This window comes from Oreochromis aureus, linkage group 18, assembly GCF_013358895.1.
Source record: "Oreochromis aureus strain Israel breed Guangdong linkage group 18, ZZ_aureus, whole genome shotgun sequence".
Classification (NCBI taxonomy): domain Eukaryota; kingdom Metazoa; phylum Chordata; class Actinopteri; order Cichliformes; family Cichlidae; genus Oreochromis; species Oreochromis aureus.
The window spans coordinates 30,386,806-30,412,791 of NC_052959.1; the positions used below are offsets into that span (position 1 = coordinate 30,386,806).

General features: G+C 40.2%; 1 protein-coding gene across 2 annotated transcripts; it reads right to left on the reverse strand.

The window, feature by feature from the left end:
- Window positions 1-11,374: 11,374 nt before the first annotated feature.
- LOC116327411 (zinc finger protein 391-like) lies at window positions 11,375-22,945 on the reverse strand. 2 transcript variants are annotated; one of them, XM_039602041.1, is made up of 5 exons: window positions 22,710-22,945; window positions 20,532-20,741; window positions 18,258-18,479; window positions 13,432-13,854; window positions 11,375-12,335 (listed from the first exon to the last, which is right to left on the reverse strand). In XM_039602041.1, the coding sequence occupies exons 1-5, from the start codon at window positions 22,870-22,872 to the stop codon at window positions 12,172-12,174; spliced, it is 1,182 nt and encodes a 393-aa protein (XP_039457975.1). In that variant the 5' UTR covers window positions 22,873-22,945; the 3' UTR covers window positions 11,375-12,171. The 2 variants fall into 2 exon arrangements, with proteins under 2 accessions (XP_039457975.1, XP_031604856.2); XM_031748996.2 differs by having other exon boundaries at window positions 12,214-13,854.
- Between the last annotated feature and the right edge of the window lie 3,041 nt (window positions 22,946-25,986).

Sequence of the window (25,986 nt, forward strand, 5' to 3'; positions counted from 1 at the left end):
ACTTGAAAAAAGTAATCAGTAACTAATTACTGATTACTCCCCCCCAAAAGTTTACTGATTACTTATTTTCAAAAGTAATTAATTACTTAGTTATTTTTTAAAAACACGATTTACAACCTGAATAGATAAAGCAATAGATCTTTCAGCCCAATTCTACTTTTTCTTCCATCGTACAAAATGTAATCAAATGGAAACGTCTCTTTTTAAAACTTTAAACTTTAATTCTTTTACCTTTATGCATCAAGCAAAAATTTAATTATATGCAACATTCTCTGACTGGAAGAAATTTGTTTAACATTTAAACCTATTTTCTGCACATTCCAGCATATAAAATAAAATATTGTTTTGTGTTTACACTCACTCTTTCAAATAGATGCAAGTAAAACACAGCAGAAAAATAAATAAAATCAAAGACTAGCGGTCCTGTTGCTCTATTTTCACCTGTAAAGCAGGAGTGGGTTAGGCGGAGGTTTACCCTGGTGCAGGTGTGCCGCAGCGGTCAGTGGAAGAATCCGCGAGTTTCTCTGTGAATTTCACATTACATTGTAGCGCACTTGGTGCTTGCTCGGAAGTTTATGGTTTTTTTTCGCTGTAAAACCCACGCACAACGGACACTAATGTTTTTGTCACTTTTTATGGAATCAAACTCAAAATAAGGTCAGTACTTCCACGCTTTAAACGCTGCACGCTCATACTCTCTCCCGCACTCAATATATGATCCATTGTTGATCTGCAGACAGCTGTTGTCACGAACGTGGCACTGACATTCTCGCAAAAAATCACAGTTTTAGTAACCCAGTAACGCAGCGTTCCTACGTGAAAGTAACGGTAATCTAATTACCGTTTTAAAAATAGTAATCCCTTACATTACTCGTTACTTGAAAAAAGTAATCAGATTACAGTTACTGCCCATCTCTGATTGTCACTGACTTCTATAATCGATTTGATATCAATTCACAAGCTCCCGATTTGACTTGATCCCAATTTGATTCGATTGATTCAATTTTGACTCAGACAGTCAGAAGTATTATAATTATGATCATTTATCAGTACTGACACTTGTGAGGCTTCATCAGAAGTGTAAGCATATGCATGCAGATGCCTTTGTGTCAAAGTAGCTGAGGATAAAACAGAAAAGCATGAAGGAGATTTTCCTGGTTCGGCTTTTTATAGCAGATAACCTTAAAATATTCTGCAGTAGAACAAAATGGAAGGAAACCATGAATTAACATATGAACATTACCTGCTGAAGTGAAGCAGGGCAATGTTACAGATGAAATATACATTTTTAATCTTTGCCTCTCGAATGGTGAGATCCCTGTAATATGGAAATCTGCCTATGTTCTCCCTTTGCTGAAAGGAGGTGATCCTTCTGATGTTAATAACTACAGGCCCATATCTAAATTGTGTGTTCTAGCAAAAGCTCTAGAAAAGTTCATTAGTGAATAACTGAAAGACTTTCAGAAATTCAGTTCTTTCCCAACATCAGTCAGGATTCAGAAAACAACAACAGCACAATAACTGCTGCTATTAAAGTGGTTAATGACATCATTGATTCAATGGACTGCAAAAAAATACTGTGCTGCTCTTTTTCTTGACTTGTCAAAGGCTTTTGATACAGTTGATCATGCTATTTTATTAAATGGACTAAACAATATTGGTCTATCCGTAAATGCTGTAAGTTGGTTTTCAAATTACTTGTCAGAAAGAAAACAGTGTGTCGATGCTGCTGGGTCTTCCTCTTCATTTAAAACTCACATTCAAAGGCTTGTGTCGAAGTTAAGGCTAAAACTAAGTTACTTTTTAGAAATCAATCCTGTTTCTCCCTCCAAGTGAGAAAACACTTGATTCATGCAACTTTTTTACCTTTATTGGATTATGGTGAACTGCTTTTTATGAATGCACCTGCCCACTAACTAAAGAGGTTGGATACTGTTTACCATTGTGCTTTACGTTTTATTACTGGCTATAGAAATCATGTACATCATTGTTCTTTGTATGCTGCTGCTAAATGTCTATCTTTGCATATTCGCAGACTCTCCCATTGGTTGAACTTTATCTATAAATCTCTCCTTGGGCTGGTTCCATCTTATTTATGTGTATTTGTGTAAAAACCACAACCAATACAGCCTTCGTTCTCACAATATCATACAATTGATTGTCCCAAAAATCAGAACAGAATTGGGGAAAAGGCTTTTAAATATGCTACCCCTGCTTCCTGGAATAATCTGCAGAAGGAACTGAAATGATCAGAATTGGTTACCTTGGGAGAGTTTAAATCTGTCTTAAAGGAACGAGAGAATTACTCTTTTACTCAGTGTGATTGTTTTTAATGTCGCTCTTAATTTGATCTGTTATTATATATTTTTCACGTTTGTATGGGATATTGTTTTGTTTTAAATGTTATATACTTATGTGGTACGTGTATTTTGACTTTTGTTGCCATGATGCCAGGTCTCTCTTGGAAATGAGATTTTTAATCTCAATGAGATTTTTTTTTACCTGGAATAAATAAAGGACTAATAATAATATAAGAATATGCATATTTATTTTTTCCAATATCTGTCTATACATTCCACATCACCATAACATACATCATATATTTATTTTTGAGCTCTATTTCTGTTTTCTGTGTTTTATTCTGATTGGCTTATTATCCATCAAGCTGCAGTCAGGCGCTCTGGTCCTTTATCGCGATACACCTACATTTTTGTAGAAGCATTTTTAAAGGGTGGTGAAAGGTCTTTAATCATTTATCAGAGGGATGAAGTGATTAACTATTCATGTTTTGACACTTGTCAAAAAGGTTTAATTGTTAGTGTCTTTTGCACAGGTGAGTCTGTATTGTAAACAGGGGGGCACATACGTAAGTGGGCCACAGGTGCTCATGCGCTGTCAAAATAAAAATCGCTCACCAGATAAGAAGTTGCAACGCGCGTTTGCGTACATAAGATTTTCTGGAGGAGGACAGACATTTGTTTAGAACTCTTAAAGATGTTGAAGAAGCAAGCTCCTTTAAGCAATTACTTTGGTGTTCCTCCACCTCCAAAGAAATGTCAGAAGGAGTCCGAACCTCAAAAGAAGCACGTATTCTCGCAAAAGTGATTGCAGGAAGTGAGCTGGCTTCAAGGTTTGAAGTAGCTGAGTAGCTGGGGAAAAGGCACTTCACCAGAGGACAGAATGGCTAATAATTGAAGAGGAGGAAATCAGAAAACTAGATAACATGGGTGAGGTGAGTGGCTTACTTGAATCTGCAGGCAAGTGGATGTCAGGGCACGGAAAGCAAATTCCAACCTGTTTTTCAGGTTCAACGGAAATCGGTGGGCAGAAGGGCAGATAAGTGAGACGGTGAAATCCAGAGGAGTGTGATGCCAGACAGGTGAGTCTTCCAGAGTGAGATCAGTGGTCAATAGAAAAGGTGAGTAACTTAGTGTGATATCGGCTTGTGGCGTGACTGACCAGAGGGAGAAGAGATTAAAGTTTTGTTTCTATCAAAACATAGAATTTCTACATGACCTGATGCAGGAACGATCTAGAAAGGGTGGTCCATGCTTTTATTACTTCACGGCTGGACTACTGTAACTCCCTTTATGCTGGTTTAGATCGTTCCTGTCTGCATTGCCTCCAACTGATGCAGAACACTGCTGCTCGCCTGCTGACCGGTTCCAAAAAGAGAGACCACATCACTCCGGTCCTCTGCTCTCTCCACTGGCTCCCAGTTGCTTTTAGGATTGATTTTAAAATTTTAAGGCTGGTTTTTAAGGTTCTTAACGGTACTGCACCTCCTTACCTGGCAGAGCTTCTTAGCATTTACTGCCCCAGGAGATCTTTGAGGTCAGCAGACTTGATGCTTTTAGATGTTCCCAGGTACAGATTAAAGACTAGGGGAGAGAGGGCTTTTGCTGTGGCTGCACCCAGACTGTGGAACAGTTTACCCCCTCACATCAGATTCTCCACAAGCCTAGGAACTTTTAAAACTGCTCTTAAAACTCACCTCTTTTCATTGGCTTTTAGCAAGGTTTAACCTATTGTTTTAATTTATTGTTTTATCAGTGAGGTATTTTATGTACCTGTGTTTTATAGTATTTTATATTTGTATTTTATTGTACAGCACTTTGGTCAGCCTTGGTTGTTTTTAAATGTGCTTTATAAATAGACTTGACTTGACTTGACTTGACTTGACTTGACAGCCATAAGCAGTGATGGCCCGCTTGAAGCTGACGCTCCGGAGCGTGTGTCGAAAAAAACAACACACTGGTTCAGAAGCACTGTGTCGAGGCTTGCTTCGTTTGGCAAAAGTCACGTGACCAGTGACGTCCGAAGCTTCATTACGCACGTAATCGCTTCGGTACCTGATTCAAATGGAACGAAGTGAATCATTTGCGGGATTTGTGGAGTGTTTTGATGGTGGCAGATAGCGAACCACTGATCATTCTACTGAGAGATTTGGTTCTGTTGTGTGGGAGTATTTTGAGTTTATTTTGGTCGGTGGGTTTTCCAGCTTTGTGTTCTGGCTATTTGCTTTTGTTTTGTGCGTCTTTATTTTATCTGAAAACGGGACAAACTTAAAATGTAAAAAATCTGCTTTTCATAATATAAATATCATTAAATAACTTCCATTTGACTCGTAACATTTAATGTTATAAAAAGATGTATTTTATTTTAAAAAAATAATCTTAAAATGTTAGTCTACAAAATGTGCAGCAATTTAATTTATTTATTCTCTTTAGCTGATAGTTTGTGGAGCCATAGCTGCATCTCTACCAGTTTTTCTGCACTCCAGCCTCTTCTGTGCCATGTGAAGGGATTTTCCTTAAGGCAGGAGAAATTATCTTAACGAAAAGGAACAGGTTCAGCCATCGCACAGTGGAACAAATTCTCTTCTTGAATAAAAATGAAAAAGGGTTACCTTAAATGCATCATGTTTTTAATTTGCAAGTTCATAAGCATTTCCCTTTCCATTTCACAATCAATTCTACCCCCAGGTCAAAAATACGTATAGGAAAATTTCCCTAATATAATATTATTTATAAATATACCCGTCTAGAGATTAAATGCATAAGTACATGGAGGCAGGACCTCACAGCAGAAGCATACTGCATAATGTGCATTATTATATGCATGTTATATGTAACGTGGTATTTTTCAATTATTGTATTTACCAACATCAAGAAGTCACAAGAAAAGAAAGACCACACCATGGTGCATGTTCAAACAAAGAAAGTTTACTGGTCAAAATAATTTATTAAACAAATAAACTACATTTTTTAACACCAAAAAATACGCGTTCAAAGCAACACAACAGCAGCCCAATATGAGACAGAGTTCCACTCTGTAGAGTGGAAGCAGTTGGTTTTATTTTGTGGATTCAAGCTGCTCTTCATATTTTTGGCCACCAGATGTCACCAGAGAGGACTGTGTTGAAAAGCTTCGAGTAATGAACCGTTTTTCAATACAAGCTTCAGTGCTTCAGAAAGCTTCATTTGGCCATCACTAGCCATAAGGTAGCTGATGGTCTGATGGAGAATTGGTGAAGACACTGATCTTAAATACACCACCTGCTTATTGCTGGTAATGACAAACAGGTGGACAAGGCAGGTGTGGACTCCGGGCTCCACCCAGAATGCCAAAGGAGGTTGATTACACATATCTAATTCATTATAATGCCACAGAGGTAAGTGACGTGCAGCTTGGATGGTGTAATAAAAATAATAAACGTTACGAATTAGTCTAACACCTCTGAGATATTTCTTCTTTGGACTGATTTTGGTTCTGCGAAGGAAAACACTTTTGGATTTGCGGCCTCAGATGTGGTCTGGAACCCATGTGACGGTAAGATTAGTGCTTCCAGTGACTGTGAAGATTGAACCTAACTCAGACACCGGTGTGGTTTAGACAATTCCTGTATTTTGATTTAATAAAGATTTTGATACAAATTGGTGTTACTGAAGCTCTGAAAGGGAGAGGTGTGTTATTTAATTAAATTGCACACTTGTTTAAATTCATGTTGGGTACCTCCTAAGGAATTGTGGACTGCATTAATTACGTCCACTGTAATGTCTAATTGGCTAACTTAATGTGAAAATACCACTGCAGATTTGTTTGAAAAATCTGTTTTCACTTCAGTGATGGTGGTATAGAAAAGGGAGGTCTCAGACATGGTCTTGGCCAAGACAGGGGAGGTGTGCGTTCAGTGTTTGGCATTATGTGCTCCACTTTTGTTCTTAAAAAACACTTTGGACAACATTGAGGGAGTATGGTTGAGGACCTGGAAAGTGAAATAAAAACATAGGCAGACATGATATAAGTTAAGAAAAAGAATCATGAAATTAGATTTGAGTAAGAAATAAGATAAATAAAAATACTACAAACTCATTCTGATTTAAAAGCCAAGGAATAAAAGTGGGTTTTCAGACGGGTTTTGAAAGTGTCCGATGTTGGGGAGGTCCTGATGTCAAGGGGCAGTGTCACACGCACCAACCTTTCTCTAAAGCATACGCCACACAGGATGGTCGATTTGGGCAGTAGCCTTTTTATTTGCCACACACACATACACTGTGGTTTTGCCTGGGACACAGACACTCCCCTGGTGGCTCACTGCTGCCTTGTGTGTCTCTGCTCCTCACTGCCAACATACAACACAACCCCACATTAATCACCTGGCCAGGCACACCTGCTCTTTGCTCCGCCCCGCATCACCCCTCCTCTGCAGCAGGCCAGAGACCACGCCCTCACCACAGGCAGTTTGTTCCATAATTTAGGAGCAGTCACAGCAAAGGCCCGATCTCCTCTGTGCTTTAATCTGGACTTCAGGACAGCCAGTAGCAATTGATCCGCAGACCTCAGTGATCTTACAGGAGTGTATCAATTTAAAAGATCAGAAAGGTATGAGGGTGCTAACCCGTGCAATGCCTTAAAAACAAATAATAAAATCTTAAAATTAATTTGAAAACTACCTGGCAGATAATTCAATTCAATTCAATTTTATTTATATAGCGCCAAATCATAACAAAAGTCGCCTCAAGGCGCTTTATATTGTACAGTAGATAGCACAATAATAAATACAGAGAAAAACCCAACAATCATATGACCCCTATGAGCAAGCACTTTGGCGACAGTGGGAAGGAAAACTCCCTTTAACAGGAAGAAACCTCCGGCAGAACCAGGCTCAGGGAGGCGGCCATCTGCTGCGACCGGTTGGGGTGAAAGAAGGAAAACAGGATGAAAGACATGCTGTGGAAGAGAGACGGAGATTAATAACAGATATGATTCGATGCAGAGAGGTCTATTAGCACATAGTGAGTGAGAAAGGTGACTGGAAGGGAAAAACTCAATGCATCATGGGAATCCCCGGCAGCTCACGTCTATTGCAGCATAACTAAGGGAGGATTCAGGGTCACCTGGTCCAGCCCTAACTATATGCTTTAGCAAAAGGAAAGTTTTAAGCCTAATCTTGAAAGTAGAGATAGTGTCTGTCTCCGAATCCAAACTGGAAGTTGGTTCCACAGAAGAGGGGCCTGAAAACTGAAGGCTCTGCCTCCCATTCTACTTTTAAATACTCTAGGAACAACAAGTAGGCCTGCAGTGCAAGAGCGAAGTGCTCTAATAGGGTGATATGGTACTACAAGGTCATTAAGATAAGATGGGGCCTGATTATTTAAGACCTTGTATGTGAGGAGCAGGATTTTGAAATCAATTCTGGATTTAACAGGAAGCCAATGAAGGAAGCCAAAACAGGAGAAATCTGCTCTCTCTTTCTAGTCCCTGTCAGTACTCTTGCTGCAGCATTTGGATTAGCTGAAGGCTTCTCAGCGAGTTTTAGGACTTCCTGATAATAGTGAATTACAGTAGTCCAGCCTGGAAGTAATAAATGCATGAACTAGTTTTTCAGCATCACTCTGAGACAGGATATTTCTAATTTTAGAGATGTTGCGCAAATGGAAGAAAGCAGTCTTACATATTTGTTTAATATGTGCATTGAAGGACATGTCCTGGTCAAAAATGACTCAAGGTTTCTCACAGTGTTACTGGAGGCCAAGGTAATGCCATCCAGAGTAAGAATCTGCTTAGATACCATATTTCTAAGATTTTCAGGGCCGAGTACAATAACCTCAGTTTTATCTGAATTAAGAAGCAGAAAGTTAGCGGCCATCCAGGTCTTTATGTCTTTAAGACATTCCTGCAGTTTAACTAATTGGTGTGTGTTACCTGGCTTCATGGATAGATAGAGCTGCGTGTCATCTGCATAGCAGTGAAAATTTATGCTATGTCTTCTAATGATGCTGCCTAGGGGAAGCATGTATAATGTAAATAGAATTGGTCCTAGCACTGAACCCTGTGGAACACCATAATTGACCTTAGTGTCTGAAGAGGACTCTCCATTTACATGTACAAACTGGAGTCTATTAGATAGATATGATACAAACCACTGCAGTGCAGTACCTGTAATACCTACAGCATGTTCTAATCGCTCTAATAGGATATTATGATCAACAGTATCGAACGCAGCACTGAGGTCTAGCAGGACAAGCACAGAGATGAGTCCACTGTCAGAGGCCATAAGAAGATCATTTGTAACCTTCACTAAAGCTGTTTCTGTGCTGTGATGAGCTCTGAAACCTGACTGAAACTCTTCAAATAAGCCATTCCTCTGCAGATGATCTGTTAGCTGTTTGACAACTACTCTTTCAAGGATTTTTGATATGAAAGGAAGGTTGGAGATTGGCCTATAATTAGCTAAGACAGCTGGGTCTAGAGATGGCTTTTTAAGTAAAGGTTTAACTACAGCCAGCTTGAAGGCCTGTGGTACATAGCCGATTATTAGAGATAGGTTGATCATATTTAAGATCGAAGAATTAATTAATGGCAGGACTTCTTTGAGCAGTTTTGTAGGAATGGGGTCTAAAAGACACGTTGATGGTTTGGAGGAATTAATTATTGAAGTTAACTCAGAAAGATCAATTGGAGAAAAAGAGTCTAACTTAACATCGATGGTACTAAGAGTAGCTGTAGATAATATTACATCTGTGGGATGATTATTGGTAATTTTTCTCTAATGATAAAAATTTTATTTGTGAAGAAGTTCATGAAGTCATTACTAGTTAACGTTAAAGGGATGGTTGGCTCAGTAGAGCTCTGACTTTTGTCAGCCTGGCTACAGTGCTGAAGAGAAACCTGGGGTTGTTCTTATTTTCTTCAATCAGTGACGAATAGTAAGATGTTCTGGCTTTATGGAGGGCTTTCTTATAAAGCAGCAAACTATTTCTCCAGGCTAAATGATGATCCTCTAAATTTGTGACACGCCATTTCCTCTCCAGCTTACGAGTTATCTGCTTTAGGCTACGTGTTTGAGAATTATACCACGGAGTCAGGGACTTTGGATTTGAGGCCTTAGTTTTCACAGGAGCTACAGTATCCAGAGTCGCACGTAGTGAGGAGGTAAAATTATTAACAAGATAATCGACCTCTGTTGGAGTAGCGTTCAGATAGCTGCTCTGCTCTATGTTGGTACAGGGCATTGAAGATGATAACAGTGGGTGGATTATATTCTTAAACTTAGTTACAGCACTTTCAGAAAGACATCTACTTTGATAAAGTCTACTCTCTGCTGCTGTGTAATCAATTATTGTAAATGTAAATGTTATCAGGAAATGATCAGACAGCAGAGGGTTTTCAGGAAACACTGTTAAATATTCAGTTTCTATGCCATATGTTAAAACAAGATCTAGAGTGTGATTAAAGTGGTGGGTGGGTTCTTTTACATTTTGAGAGAAGCCAATTGAGTCTAGTAACAGATTAAATGCGATGTTGAGGCTGTCATTTTTAGCATCTACATGGATGTTAAAATCACCCACAATAATTATTTTATCTGAGCTGAGCACTAAATCAGATAAAAGTCTGAGAAATCAGAGAGAAACTCTGTGTAAGGCCCAGGTGGACGATAGATGATAACAAGTAAGACTGGTTTCTGAGTTTTACAGCTGGGGTGGACGAGGCTAAGCATCAGGCTTTCAAATGAATTAAAAGTCTGTCTTGGTCTTTCGTTAATTAATAGGCTGGTGTGAAAATTGCTGCCACACCGCCCCTCGGCCTGTGCTTCGGGATTTCTGGTAGTTAGAATGACTCGGGGTGTTGATTCATTTAAACTAACATACTCATCCTGCTGCAACCAGGTTTCTGTAAGGCAGAGTAAATCGATTTGTTGATCAATTATTAAGTCATGTACTAACAGAGACTTGGAGGAGAGAGACCTAATATTTAATAATCCACATTTCACTGTTTTACTCTTTGGTTCAGATGTGGATTCTGTATTGTTCTTTCTTTGTGATTTTTTATGTTTAAGTTGTTTATTGCTGGTTTTTAGTTTGTTTTTTGTCTTTTTGGGAGCTGACACAGTCTCAATGGAGATGGGTTTTTGGGGGGGTAGCAGGAGGAGAGAAGCTGCAGAGAGGTAGTGTAATGATATATGGGAGATATGTGTTCTGGCTTGCGTCTTCAGGCCTGAAAGATGTTGATTCAGGCTTCATTTTTAGTTGTTTTTTTTGGACAGGTTTATGGTCTGAGGTCAGCTCATAGGTTCAGGAATAATGACTTATGCCAGCTTTACAGTAAGAAGCAATTAATACTACAGATTTCTTTTGCCTTTAAACCATGGTGTTTGCTGATACTGTGTCCCTGCTGTTTGTTCTCATCAACAGTCCTGTTCTGTTTTTAACATTCTGTGCTGAAGCTAAAGGAAATGTTTCTACAGTGTTGGATGATACAGCTCCAAACTAAATAAGTGACTAACTAATGATGTTTAGATCCAGTTTACCAGGATCTATGACACAATGCACTTTATGATAAAGGCTTCATTCAGCCTAAAAACATGGCAGAATGTAAAACGTGGACAAACTGAGCTGAGGTGCTTTAACCTCCTCTATATCCCTGTTAGCAGGATGAAGGCGCCCTCTTGTGTTGTGCATCACTTTCAGATTTCACTTGTTAACCTGCAGGAAGACAAAACTTCACTGAGCCTTCAGCAGCTTCAACATTATCAGTAAAGACAGATTTAAATATGTGTAATATCACACTGTGTCAGTTTGTTCACAGGAGTCACAACCTGTAACACTGATGCTGCATTCAAGGACCATTACAAACATCTGAAAGGACTTAAGAACATCAAGAAAATGTGACTTGTTTCTCTGTAATGAAGCTGTTTTAGTGAAGAAAGTTGAAAGGTCACAGAGCGACTGCTGAATCTTCTGCTCTAAACATGAACTCTGAACTTTGTGATGCTTCAGGAGGAAAACTGCTTCAGTTATTCTCTCAGATTAGTTTCATATTTTCTGCATCAGATTTGAGTGAGATCCTGGAATGAAGACAGAAGAAAAGACTTTGTTCAAAGTTTGATTTATAGTCAAACCTTCCAGTTTATTCACACAATAAAACATCAACACAATATATGAATTCATTCATTAAAATCACAGTTTTTCCTCATTTGACTGATAATTTTGAAAAAACAAAAACACACACGGTCTGCCATACTCAAAGAGAAATGTTTCTTGAAAAATATTCAAGAAACATTTAGAGGAAAGAGAAATATTTTTGTAAGTCAAAATCATGATGAGCAGTGATAGCATCCATAAACAGTCACAGGAAAGATCTCCTTTAAAAAGTCCAAAACATCAAGAGAACAACTAGAAGATGTGGAGGTACCACCCATAATGTTTGACTGACAGCTGATCTCTCTGCAGTGCAGAAATGATGGAGAGAAAATAGCTGCAACCGACGTGTGTAGAGCAACAATGGAGTGTGGGAGAGAGTACGACCATGTAGCGTTTAAAGCATGGATGTACTTATATTATTTTAAGTTTTATTCCGTAAAATACGTGTATAAATCTCATTTTAAAAAAACAAAACAAACCCAATGGGAGTTGTGGCAGTGTGCAAGTCAGCGAACAGTTGATGGAACTGTCTGGTGCTTTAAACACCTTCAAACTGTGAACTTCAGAGAGAAAACTGATTTTAATAAAGGCTACCTCCACATGTGCACGGGCAGTTTTTGAAAACAGTTATTTTTCCAAGTTTGTTTTTACGAAAAAGCTCTGACCACATGAAGACACAAAAGAATATCTCAAGCACTGTCAGGACCATGCCTTAAGCAACATTGTGGCTGAGGTGGACTCTGGCTCAGCTGCAGGGGAGGGGTAGTGCAGTGAGCTCAAGGGGCATTGCGAGGGAGGTAGGAAGGAAAGGTGCACACGATGAACTAAAGAGGTTTCTCCCCTTTTTAGAGTGAAGTCGGAGACCAGAAGGAACGACAGCTGGAAAGCTGATGGACCTGGGTGCTGAACCTGGAGAATAAACCAGTGTTGAAATCAGTAAAGACTGTTAAACATGGAACAGTGTGTCGGGTTGCGGTCCTTTCAAAAAACATGAAGGAATGTCAACCAATCAAAAGCCTACAAATAATAAAACAATGACGTTAGAAAAAAGTGATGAAGGCGCACACGAGACACACTCATTTTTTCAATTGCTTTTTTTAATCCACATGTAAACAAAAACTGAGCTTTAGAAAATGTTCACCCTTCATTTAAGGTGGATGAAAAGCCAAAACACATAGAAAAAGCTATGTTTACCAAATGTACACATGCATGTGGCGAGAGACACCATTAACATTTTCTAAGAATGAAAGTTAGCATCGTTTTTCATGTGCATTTTCAACTGTACCGAAGAACTGAAACTTTTTCCACATGTGCTACAACTAAGGTTTTTCACCTGTGTGGCCTCTCATGTGTCTTATCAAACTTGACATATGGATAAAGCCTTTCCCACAGCCTCTGCAACAGTGTGGTTTCTCACCTGTATGACTTTTTATGTGACTTGCAAAATTTGCTGCGTCGCTAAATCTTTTCCTACAGGTGCTACAGTAATATGGCTTCTCACCTGTGTGAATTCGCATGTGTCTATTCAAATTTGTTTTTAAATGAAATCTTTTCCCACAAGTGATACAGGAATGTTGTTTTTCACTTGTATGAAAATCCATATGCATTTTCCAATACGCCTTCCACCTAAATCTTTTCCCACACGTGCTACAAGAATATGGCGTTTCACCTGTGTGAATTCGCATGTGTCTATTCAGGCATGTCTTCTGACCAAAACCTTTTCCACAAATGCCACAAGAATGCAGCTTCTCACTTGGGTGAACTCGCATGTGTCTATTCAAATTTGTGTCTAGATGAAATCTTTTGCCACATGTGCCACAGGAATATCGTTTTTCACTTGTATGATATTCCAGGTGCATTTTCAAATATTCCTTCCGATTAAATCTTTTCCCACAGGTGCTACAAGAATGTGGTTTTTCACCTGTGTGAATTCGCATGTGTCTTGTCAGGTCTGACTTCCAACTAAATCTTTTCCCACAGTAACTACAAGAATGTGGCTTCTCACCTGTGTGAATTTGCATATGTCGTTTCAAGTTTCCCGTCCTATTAAATGTTTTTCCACAGGTGCTGCATGAATGTACTTTCTTGGAATTTTTAACCGTCAGGTCTGCTATGATTTGATTCAAATTATTTGTGTGTAAGTCACACAAATTGTCCTTGCTTTCGCACTGATTTGTGTCAGGAGAGTTGTGAGAAAGTAGCTGGACACTGCTTGGTTCTGGTTCCCTGTAGTCACTTTCTTCACGAGCAGGAAAAGTTTCAGTCTCCTGCTTTCGTTCAAGCGGTTTTCCCTCTTCAGTGGTACTGAGTTCCTCCTGTTCCTCTTTAATCTGTGAAGGATCCTCCTGGACCAGACTGGAGTTCATCTGGTTGCAGACGTGCTGACATGTGAGCCCCTCCTCGTCCTTACAGTCATGTTGTGGAAAATCTGAAGGGACAGATTAAAAAAAACAAAAACATACATTTGAGAAATTACAAGGTAACCTTAAACATTAGCAAATCTCCACATGGTAAGCATGTTATTCAGATACCAGTGAAAGGCATGTTGTGGGGAGAAATATTTTGCTGACTCAGTGAAAACCATTTTGGCTGCTCATTTACAAACTATATAAAAAAACACTCTTCTTCTGTGATCGAGTTAAGTTTAGAATCATATATTTCAGAAAGCCGAATATAAATATTTACCATACTTTACCCAATCTGGAATCTGTTTGAATATTTTTTCCCTTTCCATGCTGCAGAGCAAACCTCAAATTCTTGAAAAACGGCAGAACAAAATCTACACCCAACAAAGTTTGGGTGTAGATTTTATCGGAGAAGTGGGTGGACATTTTAAACTTAAACTTACACTCACTTAAACTGACTTCTTACTTTCTCCTCAGTTTCTGCATCAGTTAATAGTGGAAATCTAATTTTTGTAAAGACAACAATCACCTATCAGGGGAGATTTCAAAACAGCACAAAAATTCAGCTGTAAAAAAAAACTATGAGATTCTCATAAATATTACTGTGTTGCATTTTCTGTGATATTAGGTGACTGTTGAGTCTTTGTTTAAGAGTAATCTATTTATATGTGTATGTAATCTCAGTGATATCTAAAATCAGTTCAACTGACTTAAACTCTTGCCTTGAACATCTCACATGTGTTTCACCAAGATTTCTGCTCCTGTTCAAAACCTTATGCTCATCCCCAAAATGTTGCATGAAAACTTTCTGCATAAAACTGATATCAGACCACCACCTCTTTCTTCTAGCTCCTCCATGGTTATCAACCTGCCTCCATGTGCTCCCAACAGAGACGATGCCATAACCGACAACACAACACTGTGTGTTTGTGGTGGAGATTAGGGCTGAAAGATTCATATATTTATAAGAGCAACAACCAAATATCAAAACTTGGGAAAAACTGTGCAAGAAGACAGATCAAAGAAAACAAACAGATCACCAAGGATGAGAAAATAAAGGTGATTTGTAACAAAACAAACAAAATGTAGGAGAAAACAAAATACTTTATATATTAAGGCTTGTATTAAAGGTTAAACGGCAGAAAACATTTAAATGTTTATTTAAAAATTAGTCAAAACCTTTACATGACACCTACTGCAGTATTTTTTTATTTAGATTAACCATAAATTGCCTGAGCAGGCAATGAATAGGATTAGGCTGCTGGGGGCTTCCCATGATGCCTGAATGTTTCTTCTACACTCACCTCTTTTCGCTCTGTGTGTTTATACTATACCACTATCACATTTTATAGAATTTAACTCTGGCACTCTCTGCTTTCCTCCCCCTCCACTCACCTCCAACTGGTTGCAGCAGATGGCCGCCCCTCCCCAAGTCTGCTGGAGGTTTCTTCCCGCTAAAAGGTTGCTTTTCCTCCCATTGCTCTTGGGGACTTTAAAAAAGCCAATGTGAGCCAGGAACTTCCCAAATATAAACAGTATATTACATACTTGACTAGAGAGGAGAGGACATTGGATCACAGTTACAGCACGATTAGCGAAGCCTATCACGCTGTGCTATGTGCTGCACTCGGACTTTCTGACCACGTCATGATCATTCTGATGCCCGCGTACAGACAGAGGCTGAAGCTCTCCAAACCTGTTGTGAGGACTAAAAAACTGGAGTAACGAGGCTGTGGAGGAGAGTCGCACGGCTTGGAATCTACAGACTAGGACACATTGAGGGCTACTTCTAAAGGCTTGGATGAGTTTACGGACACTGTCACATCCTATATCCACTTCTGCAAGGACAGCATTGTGGCAGGGTGAGTTTTAATAATGGCAAATCCTGGTTCACTCCTAAACTCAACCAGCTGTGGTTAGAAAAGAGAAAGGCGTTCAGTAGTGGTGACAGGGACTGCTACAGAGAGGCCAAGTACAGGTTCAGAACAGAAGTGGACATTGCTAAACACCAGCAGTCTGAGAAGATGCAGCCGCAGATCTTTCGCATCGTGTGGACAGCGAACCCGGAGCCTTTTTGAAAACAATGACACATTTTAGTCATGTGATGCAGTCAAGTGACCAATTAAACTAAGATAGCGGAGGGCATTACACAGCAGTTGTTTTGTTTTCTCTCAAGCCCTATTAAAGATTAATATCATTTTGTACATGCTCCAGATAGCTTTTCTTTAAATTCTTTAATTCTCACTCGCTTTTGCAACTTTGTACTTTTGTGTTACTCGCAGCAACAACTCCACCTCATTGTTAGTCCATTTAAAAAACTTGGTGCTTTTCCTCAACATTTTGTCGCGACGTTTCAAAGAGCCGGAAAGTAAATAAACAGCAGACAGAAATGAGGTTGGTTGAATCGTCTTGTGTTTCACACATGCACAGTACTGTAACGTAAGTGTTTTTGGCCGTTTCAATGTGGACGCACAACTCTGTGAAAACCACTGAAAACGATAGTGTGGACGTGGAGCGTTTTCAGAAGAAAACGCTGTTTTCAAATTTATCCAGGCTAGTGTGGATGTAGCCTAAGAGCCTGAATGCTGGGAAAGCTCCCGGCACAGACGGTGTGTCTCCTGCCACTATCAGACACTGTGCAAATGAGCTGGCCCCTGTTTTCTGGCATCCTCACTGCAGGCATGTCATGTGCCTGCTTGCTTCAAGTCCTCCACCATAGTCCCTGTCCCCAAGAAGCCAAGGATCACTGGACTAAATGTCTACAGACCTGTGGCTCTGACATCTGTGGTCATGAAGTCATTTGAGCACCTGGTTCTATCCTAACTCAAGACCCTCCTGGACCCCCTGCAGTTTGCTTACAGAACCAACAGGTCTGTAGACGATGCTATCAACATGGCTCTACACTTCATCCTGCAGCATATCTTGACTCCCCGGGAAATCTACGCCAGGATCCTGTTTGTGCACTTCAGCTCTGCCTTCAACACCATCATTCCAGACCTTCTCCAAGGCAAGCTTTCCCTTAGATCCCATCTGCCGGTGGATCACTGACTTCCTGATGGACAGGAAGCAACATGTGAGGTTGGGGAAGAATGTCTTGGACTCCCGGACCATCAGCACCGGCTCCCCTCAGGGCTGTGTTCTTTCTCCTCTGCTCTTCTCCCTGTACACTAACTGCTGCACCTCCACCCACCAGTCTGTCAAGCTAATCAAGTTTGCAGATGACATCACTTTTATTGGACTCATCTTGGACGGGGATGAGTCTGCCTACAGGAGGGAGGTTGAACGTCTGGTGTCCTGGTGCAGCCACAACAACCTGGTGCTGAATGTCTGGAAGACAGTGGAGATTATTGTGGACTTCAGGAAGCACACAACCCACTCCCCCCCCATCATCCTGACTGACACCCTCATCACCACTGTGGACTCATTCCGCTTCCTGGGTACCACCATCACCCAGGACCTCAAATGGGAGCCCACCATCACCTCTGTCATAAAGAAGGCTGAGCAGAGGATGTACTTCCTGAGGCAGCTGAAGAAATTCTACCTGCCAACATGGACGATGATGCAATCCCACACTGCAATCGAGTCCACCCTGACCTCCTTCATCACCGTGTGGTACGCTGGAGCCACCATCAGGGACACCCATCTCTGCAGGACCCGTACACCTCCAGAGCGTTTTGCCAAATTGCAAAACGGTTTGCTGTGCCTCTAATAAAACCTCTGTGACTTTGCTCTAAGTCAAAATTAAATCGAATCAAATCAGAACCCTGTGAATTGGAATCAAATGGACCACAGAAATCAGTGATGATACCCAGGCCTAGTGAGCAGCCTAGGCCTGACAGAAGTGGATATAGCTTAGGGTAACGAGAAACGATGAAAAGAACGATTAATAACTTTAAGTTATGGCCTGATCCGTCTGAAATTCATATCCAGTGCTCTGACAAGGAGCCATCAACCTCTGAATGCTGAAAAAGCACAGTGTATCAGAGAACACATTATATGCCTCGATAAATACACTACCCAAGTGTCCCCTCTCCCCACTGCCTTTCAGCCACAGGCAGCAGCACACAGGTCGTCAGAGGAGCCGATGTGAGGATTAAGTTTAACATTTTCTACAATATTGCCAAAGAGTGCCAAAGCACTTGAAAGCACAAGCCCTTTTTCAGTAACTTCTCTTTCTTGTAGAAATGTGCTCCAAATAAAGAACTTTGTGTTGACAAGATTGTTAATTAATCATTTACAAATCAATATTGTCTGTATGGACAGCGGTTTAAAAAAAGTGAACATGTAAAACTGTGGGGTTAAGTGATGCACTTGAAAAATTTGGGTGCACCTAACTTTTGTGCTTGTGGACCTAAGAAAAAAGTTAGGCACACCAGTGCACCGTGGCAAAAAGTTAGTCTAGAGCCCTGATGAAGGTTTTACATACCCATTCTTTGCAACTTTACTTCAGGGTTCCACATGATGCCCAGCTCCTGCCCAGTCCAGACGATGACATCTTTGGTTTTTGGCTTCAGTGAAAGCTGCTCTTTTTCCTGATTGAGGGAGATTTCGTCTTGTTCCTCTTTAGTCTGTGGAGGCTCTGGGTCATGCTGGTCCAGACTGGAGCTCCTCTTCTGGTCACAGACCTGCTGGTCATCCAGACCTTCATCTTCAACACAAGGACACAAGAAAATAGTGACTAATGTCATGACAAGAAAATGTTGGTCATGTCATAGTCAATAATCTGACCCTGAGTCTCCCTAAGCTTTAGCAACTTGACCTACTTCTTATATTTAACAAACCAAACATTTCACATTCTACTTGCTTGTAAGTGAAGAGAGAGTCAATGTAATGGATGTCTGGTGGGAAGGAGTTCCAGAGGCGCACAATAACAGTGGAAATTTAATCAAAGAGATCTCAGAAAAAATCTCTTGGGAACACCGCATTGGAAATGAGAATTCTTGGGAATTTACATTTTATGACTTGGTTGAACCGACAGGAGCCAGAGAGAAGATTTAAACTAGTTTAAGAGTTTGTCAGTGATTCTAACAGAGGCTAAACTGTCAAGAAGGGTGTCAGAGAGTGTTAAAGGCTGCTCTTAGATCAAGAGGGATGAAAGGGGTCACCATCCAGTATCAACCTTGTGTTTTCACAGGACTCTTACATTCTTGAAGATTGCCAAAAACAAAACAAAACATTCATTCAGAGTCATTTATTCATCGAGTCATTTTGTTAACCCTGGAGCTGTCCACCTGGGGTCTAATTTTTGTGACTGCCAGTGATTAGCACACAATATAAAAAACAGAAAAAACAGACAAAACCACACAAACAAATGAACAGCAGGATGATCTGAATATGATAATGAAAGCTTGAGGTAATTGAAGAAGGCAGGTAAGGCATGCTAATCTTTTGATGTTTTACTAATAACTATACACTCACTGGTCACTTTATTAGGTACACATTGCTAGTATTAGACTAGATCCCCTTTTGTCCTCAGAACTGACTTAATTCTTTGTGGAGATTCAGCAAAGTGCTGGAAATATTCCTCAGATATTTTGGTCTATATTAACCTGAAGGCTTCACACAACTGCTGCATATCTGTCATCTTCACATCCATGATGCAAATCTTGTGTTCCACCACATCCCAAAGGTGCTCTATGAGGTTGAGAGTTGGTGACTCTGGTGACCTCCTGAGTACAATGAACTCACTGTCATTTTAAGGTAATGGTGTTGTAACCCATTATACTAATCGATTGTTGTATCCCATCTGCTTCAAGATTCAACATGTTGTGTGTATTCAGAGATGCTCTTTTACATATCTTAGTTGTAAAATGTGCTTACTGGACTTAATGTTGCCTTCCAGTCAGGTTGAAGCAGTCTGTTCATTCTCCTCTGACCTCTGACATCAACAAGGAGTTTTCACCCAAAGAACTACCCTCACTAGATTTTTTATTTTTCGGACTACTCTCTGCAAATCATACAGATGTTCATGCTGGAAAGTTTCAGCAGATCAGCAGTTTCTAAAACACTCAGTGCAGCCAGTCTGTCACAAACACCCACACCATGATCAAAGTGATTTAAATCAGCGCTCACTTTGAACTTCAGCAGGTCATCTTGATCACATCTACATGCCGAAATGCACTGACTGCTGCCATGTAATTGGCTGATTACATTTTGGATTAAAGAGTAGCTGAATGGGTGTAAGTGTGTTCACAAAAATTTAACTGCATACATTTTACTGTGGTATAAAAAATACTGTAGATCAAAGCATTTATTGAATACTAAGTGAGCATGTCTCTTAGATATGTGAGTGATATTTAAGGTGTTTTAAATATTCAGTCTCATGCGCTGAACAGCAAAGAATTCTGTTTATATGCAGAAAGTCATCATTTATGAGGCGTATAAATCGCTAGTCCAACTTGGTCCTTGTGGCCAATAATCCACATTTTTCATTGTCTCAATGTTTTTCCTACATTCTGCGTACAGTTCTGGGCCAACATGACTTAAATCTATATGCAGGAAATAATATATATATTTAAAACCCATTTTTTATTTTACTGTGCTAACAGAAAACGTCTTCAGTGAGGTAGTATGCCAGCACACCGCCTGTCTTTGTGAGCTCTTTTCATGAGGAGTTTACTCTGATATCATCAAATGATGTTTTTATATGAGCCATATTCATTTCTGTATTACGAAATCTGTATATTACAGTTTTACATACCTGTTGTGGTCAGCTTTACTCCAGGTTTACACAACTCCAGTTCCCCAGTCCACACATTAATGCCTTCAGCCTCCTGCTTCAGTTCTAGCTGCTCTCCTTCCTCACTGCTGTAGATTTCCTCCTGTTCCTCTCTAGTCTGTGGAGGCTCTGGGTCCTCCTGGTTGAGACTGGAGCTCCTCTCCGTGTCACAGAACTGCTGATCATCCAGACCTTCGTATTCAACAAAGGGACACAAGAAAATGGTGACTAATGTGATGATAAGAAATATCAAGAAGGATGAAAATGGTCACCTATTGAGAATTAAGTTTATGGTTTCATGGATTCTTCCATTCTTGCAGACTTTGCCAGAGAAACATTTACTCATAGTCATTTGTTGATTGGGTGATGTTGTTAACTCTGCAGCTCTACAAATGTGGTCCAATTTTAGATGTGACTGCCAGTGATTACCACACAATGCAAAAAAAAAGAAAAGAAAAAAAAACAACATACAAACAAATGAACAGCAGGATGATCTGAATATGATAATGAAAACTTAAAGTACTTTAAGAAGGCAGGTATATGTTAATGCTAATTTTCTAATATTTTACTAATCAATATACACTCAGTGGTCACTTTATTAGGTACACATTGCTAGTTATGTGTATTCAGAGATGCTCTTCTGCATATCTTAGTTGCAAAAAGTCATTATTGGACCTACTGTTGCCTTCAGTAGCGGTTTTAGATACGGGCGACACGGGCGGTTGCCCGGGGCGGCATCGTGATGGGGGGCGGCATCACGGGCATCGGCAAAAAAAAGAAAAAAAACGCTCGTACTCATGCTGCCCCTATGGCAGCCAGCGCATATTGGGAATGGCACAGGCATCGATCGGTTTTCTATCGCCCATTTGCTGGGAGTAAGGGCGCCCTCCGTTTGCGAGGTGCGCCTGCTGCTTTGCGGCGCAGAGGAGAGAGGCGGGGCGGCGGGGATTCTCTGGCTGACTGGAGCGGCATCTAATAACCAACTAGCAAAATAAAACAAAATAACAAACACGAAAACACCAGACATCATGATACAGACTTATAATTTGCACCGATGTTTTTTCAAAATTCTATACACGAAAAGTGAGCGCGAGAGCCCTCGGTGCGCCTGCTCGCTGCTGAAGTCAAAGTAAACTTTATTGTCAACTCCGCTACATACAGTCCAGTATATAGAGAGACGAGACGACGAGGCTCCAGTTACAGCAGTGCAAGTAAACAAACAATAAATATAAGAAGAGTAAGAAAATAAATATACACTTTAGGACTCGGGGTAAAGGGATCAATGACAATTCAAAATTTACAGTTTGATGATTTAAAGTCTCACACACAACCAGTCGAAAGCTGCTTCCAAATCGAGCACATTTCATTCCTAATGTTGTAAATCCAAGTCTGTTATGTATTCATGATTTGAATCCTGGGTTGTGTGAAATCTCAGAAATACACCCTAGACAAAGTGAATCTGTGAACTAAGGTGTAGGTCTGTTAGGTTATGTTGTGGTGATCCTCGGGTTGAGGGATGGGTGTTCATACTGGAGTGCAAAATTAAAACCAATGGAAGATGGACAAGAAAAGTTCAAAGCCATCAGGTGCTCAGTTTAGAAAAAATAGAAAAGAAGAGGAGAAGAAACGAGCAAAAGATGCAGGTAAGCAGATGTGTCATTGGATAATGGCAGGTCATCCTGAAACAGTCAGAATCAGAATACTTTATTAATACTTTACTAAGGAAATAATGTGGGTTACAGTTGCTCCAAGAAGAAATTGTAAAGATAGCAACACTAACAGATTAAACTCCAAACAATACATTATGTTACAGATTTTAATATTAATTAGTCAGTGTCAGTTGTTGATTTGTCCTGTTCTCATTGTATGAAGAATTATGATGGCTGTTTGGTAGCCGTTTGCATACTATGCATACTCTCTCTGTCTTCATATGTGTGTGTGGACAACAGTTTTATGTTAATGTTTTATGTTCAATCCAACTTGCCGCCCCATAACGACGCTCACTTTGAACTAACAGCAGGTCATCTTGATCACGTCTACATGCCGAAATGCATTGACTGCTGTCATGTAATTGGCTGATTACATTAAAAACTATTGTAAATAAACGCATTAATTTACTACTAATGACAGAAATCCCCACACCTCCACAAGTTTACACACCGGTGTTGTGTGACTTCATCCCGGGTCTGATATCAAGCAGTCTTAGCTGACTGACCTCCTCCTCATACCGGACGATCGTTTTTTCAAACTCTGAGAAAATTTCTTCTGCGGCAGTAGTTAATCTCACTTTGATAAACTCTCTTAGATAAAGAACTGAAGACATTATTGCTACAACAACCGATACATTCAAACTAAATTCTTCAAACAAAACTCGATCACGACGCAAGTGCTGAATGGCGTCATTTCCGCTGTTAAACTTCCGGTAGATTTGGAAGTATCAAAGGCGTATTGCTGCCCTCATCAGGTCATTGGGTCAGTCCAACAAAAATCAAGTCCTGACATAAAGTCTGGTACTTTCCAGAAACCTGGATAAAGAATTTATGGTTTCAAATGACCAATTCATTGTGCATAAGGTTTCTTTCTGCAGACCATCAAACCATGCTTAACCCTTTCTGACTTATATGCCTCACACTCACACTGTTGCTTTATTTTCATCACAGCTGCAGTAAAGTAAGGATGCTTTGTTGATAGAAAGATATTTAAATATTTAAAGTCCCTTTTTCTTCTTTTTTTTACAATTTTTTTTTTGAGATTTTTAATGTGTTCAGGTTAAACTGTGCTGCTTGATGTTACTGTGTGCCTGCTGTTTTCATCAACAGTCTTGTTCCGTTTTAAACACTCAGATTCTCTTAGCCTAGGTTGATATTTTTGCCACGCAATTATAAGTGATATCCTGGAATAAAGAAAGAAGAAAATTCATTGATTAAAGTTTGATTTAATGGAAAAATCTTTAGTTTTTTCCAACATTTAACATAACAAAGAATGATGTCCTCATTGATTATAATCATAACTATAATTATTTACAATCTGATTGATAAAGGAGGGTCTCCTGATTTCTCTGTTAAGTCCATGAAGTGGAAGTGAAATAACATACAAATACATTAATATGAATATTCTACATACATTTACACGGATGGAAGAGCTAGATCCAACTCGTTCTCTGGGAACAGTGGTGATTGGTATCCAAAGGTTATTTCAAATGAATGTATTCCACCAAGGGAGGTGTGAGGACCAAGTGGCTGGGCTGTAGGAAGTGACACTTCAGAGAATGGTCTCACGCTCTTGATTTAACCTTTCGGTTTGACCGTTGGTCTAGGGCAGAAGCTGGAATTTAAACTAACCTTGGTACCAAATGAGGTGCAGAAGGCCTTACAAGCCTAGGAAGAGAATTGTGGGCCACGGTCGGAGACTATTTTATGTGGAATTCCATGGAGCCTAAAGACATGATGGATGAAGTTAGCTGTTTCAGTGACAGTAGGCAATTTCTCCAAAGCAACGAAATGTACAGATTTTGAGAACCTGACTCTTTTTCCTGAGGTGGGTAACCCCATGACAAAATCTACAGTGATGTGGGACCATGATCTGTTGGGGGTGGCTAGAGGCACGCTGGTGTTCAGGCAAGCACGCTTCCGCAGGGGATGTATGGAAATCTATGGCGCATTCGGCAAGGGCGGAACTTCCCTCAGACACAGGCTGAGCAAAAGTCTTTTTCATTTCACTTAAAAAAAAAAAATGGGCCGGTGGGTGAAAAGAAAAATACACTTCGGCCTATGTTACCCTTCCCCTCAGTTGCCCTACAAGATAGGATAATTTTTCTGTCTTATTGGGCAATGAATGTGGTGAGCAGCCAAAAATCAGCAGGCATTAAAGCAGGAATCCCCCGCAGCGAATCAACTCCCTGTAGAAGGGCTCAGGTGCCGGAGAAACTGTGTCACAGAATATTGGCTCAACGGGTGCAGCTGCAGACAGCTGCTGGACACTCTGTGGGTAACTGAGCGGTTATAGGTAACTAAGCGGTGGAGGACCTGGAAACCGAGGACAAGAATCAAGGAAGTCAGTATGATGAAGACCCCTGAATGTGTTGAATCTTTTTGGCCAGTTGCTTCACCAAAAGGCAGATCACACAAAGCCCTGTTTAACAGCTCGTTTGGAAGTACTGTTTGTTTTTCAAAGAGCGGCAGGATTGTGGGGTCATAAAATTTAAAGGCTGTGCAGAATTTCGTTAGGGCGTGTTAAGGGTTCAATGTTGAGAGAAGAATCCATAAAAACCACAGATCCAGGCGTGTGCAATTTAGACGGCATTTTAATGAACACATGTGTGAGTTCAACAACCCAATCAGTGTTGAACTGAACTTACAATCATGAGACAAGGTTTTATATGGGTACAATAACAAGCCCCTCTTTTACAAAAATAGACAATAGTACAGCTTACGTCAATCCAAACCACAAAATGTTCCCTGACCTTTAACATTGCTCTAAAAAACATTGTCTTCGGGTCGGTGCTTCCCCTCTTCGCTGTCGCTTGTCGGGTGCACTTCCTCTAAGTACTTCGGCACACTTCTGCATTTCTGCCCTACCAAAATAGATCTGTTATGGTGTGTGTGTGAGTGCGTACACGTGCAAGGGCGCGTGCATGTTGTGTACTGCGTACGTGTCATGACCTCTCACTATTTGTCTGTCTGTACTGCATCTGCTTTTCTGAACCTTAGTTGACCTTAACTTAAGCAACTTGAACTTTCCCCTATCAGTGATCCCTATAGGTGTACTCTACTGAATTAATGTTTTGATCAAAAGCCTCTACTAAAAGCTTAAATCAAAGATAAATGCATACTAACTCTTTGGCTCTTTGGCTTGCACTCGCTCTGCTTTCGGTTTCACTTCTGCAAAACATGCTCTGCAGACGCGTTTCGTTTCCTGTCTCATTTTGGCACAGAGAGTATTTTCCTGTCTCTGCCCTCTACACAGAGATCATAAAAGCATTAATAACTTTTAAATTATAGATTCAACTCAACCCTTTAAAATGGTTCTTCTTTGGACCTGTAATAAAGACTAATATAATACCAATATATTTGAACATCTGAATGCATCTGAATGCAACATCACATGAAATGGTAATGATGATTATAAAATAGCAGCAAATAATAGCAATAAATATTTCTATTCCCCACACTCCCACTCTCGACCTCTGGACCACCAGAGGTCGCAATATATTTATGTTGGGTCACTCCTTGGCCCATTCAACTGTTCCCTGTCCACCCCTGACGTCATGGACATTTAGGATCACTGTTCTTAGCTCTGACCCTCTCTTGGCATCCTGTGACTTAACAAATCAGACAACCTCATGTCATCTAGGTGGTCTTAGTTATAAAATGCCCGCTCCCACTTGAGAACACTTCATGCTTAAGTGGTCTCTGCTCCTCTTCTGGGTCCCACTCTA

Coding starts and splice junctions, on each gene's coding strand:
- LOC116327411 (XM_031748996.2), bottom strand. CDS start 22,872: ATGTCTTCAGTTCTTTATCTAAGAGAGTTTATCAAAGTGAGATTAACT. Junction 18,480..20,531: donor AGTAAAGCTGACCACAACAG/GTATGTAAAACT, acceptor CTTGTGTTGAAG/ATGAAGGTCTGGATGACCAG. Junction 13,855..18,257: donor AGTAAAGTTGCAAAGAATGG/GTATGTAAAACC, acceptor CTGTCCCTTCAG/ATTTTCCACAACATGACTGT.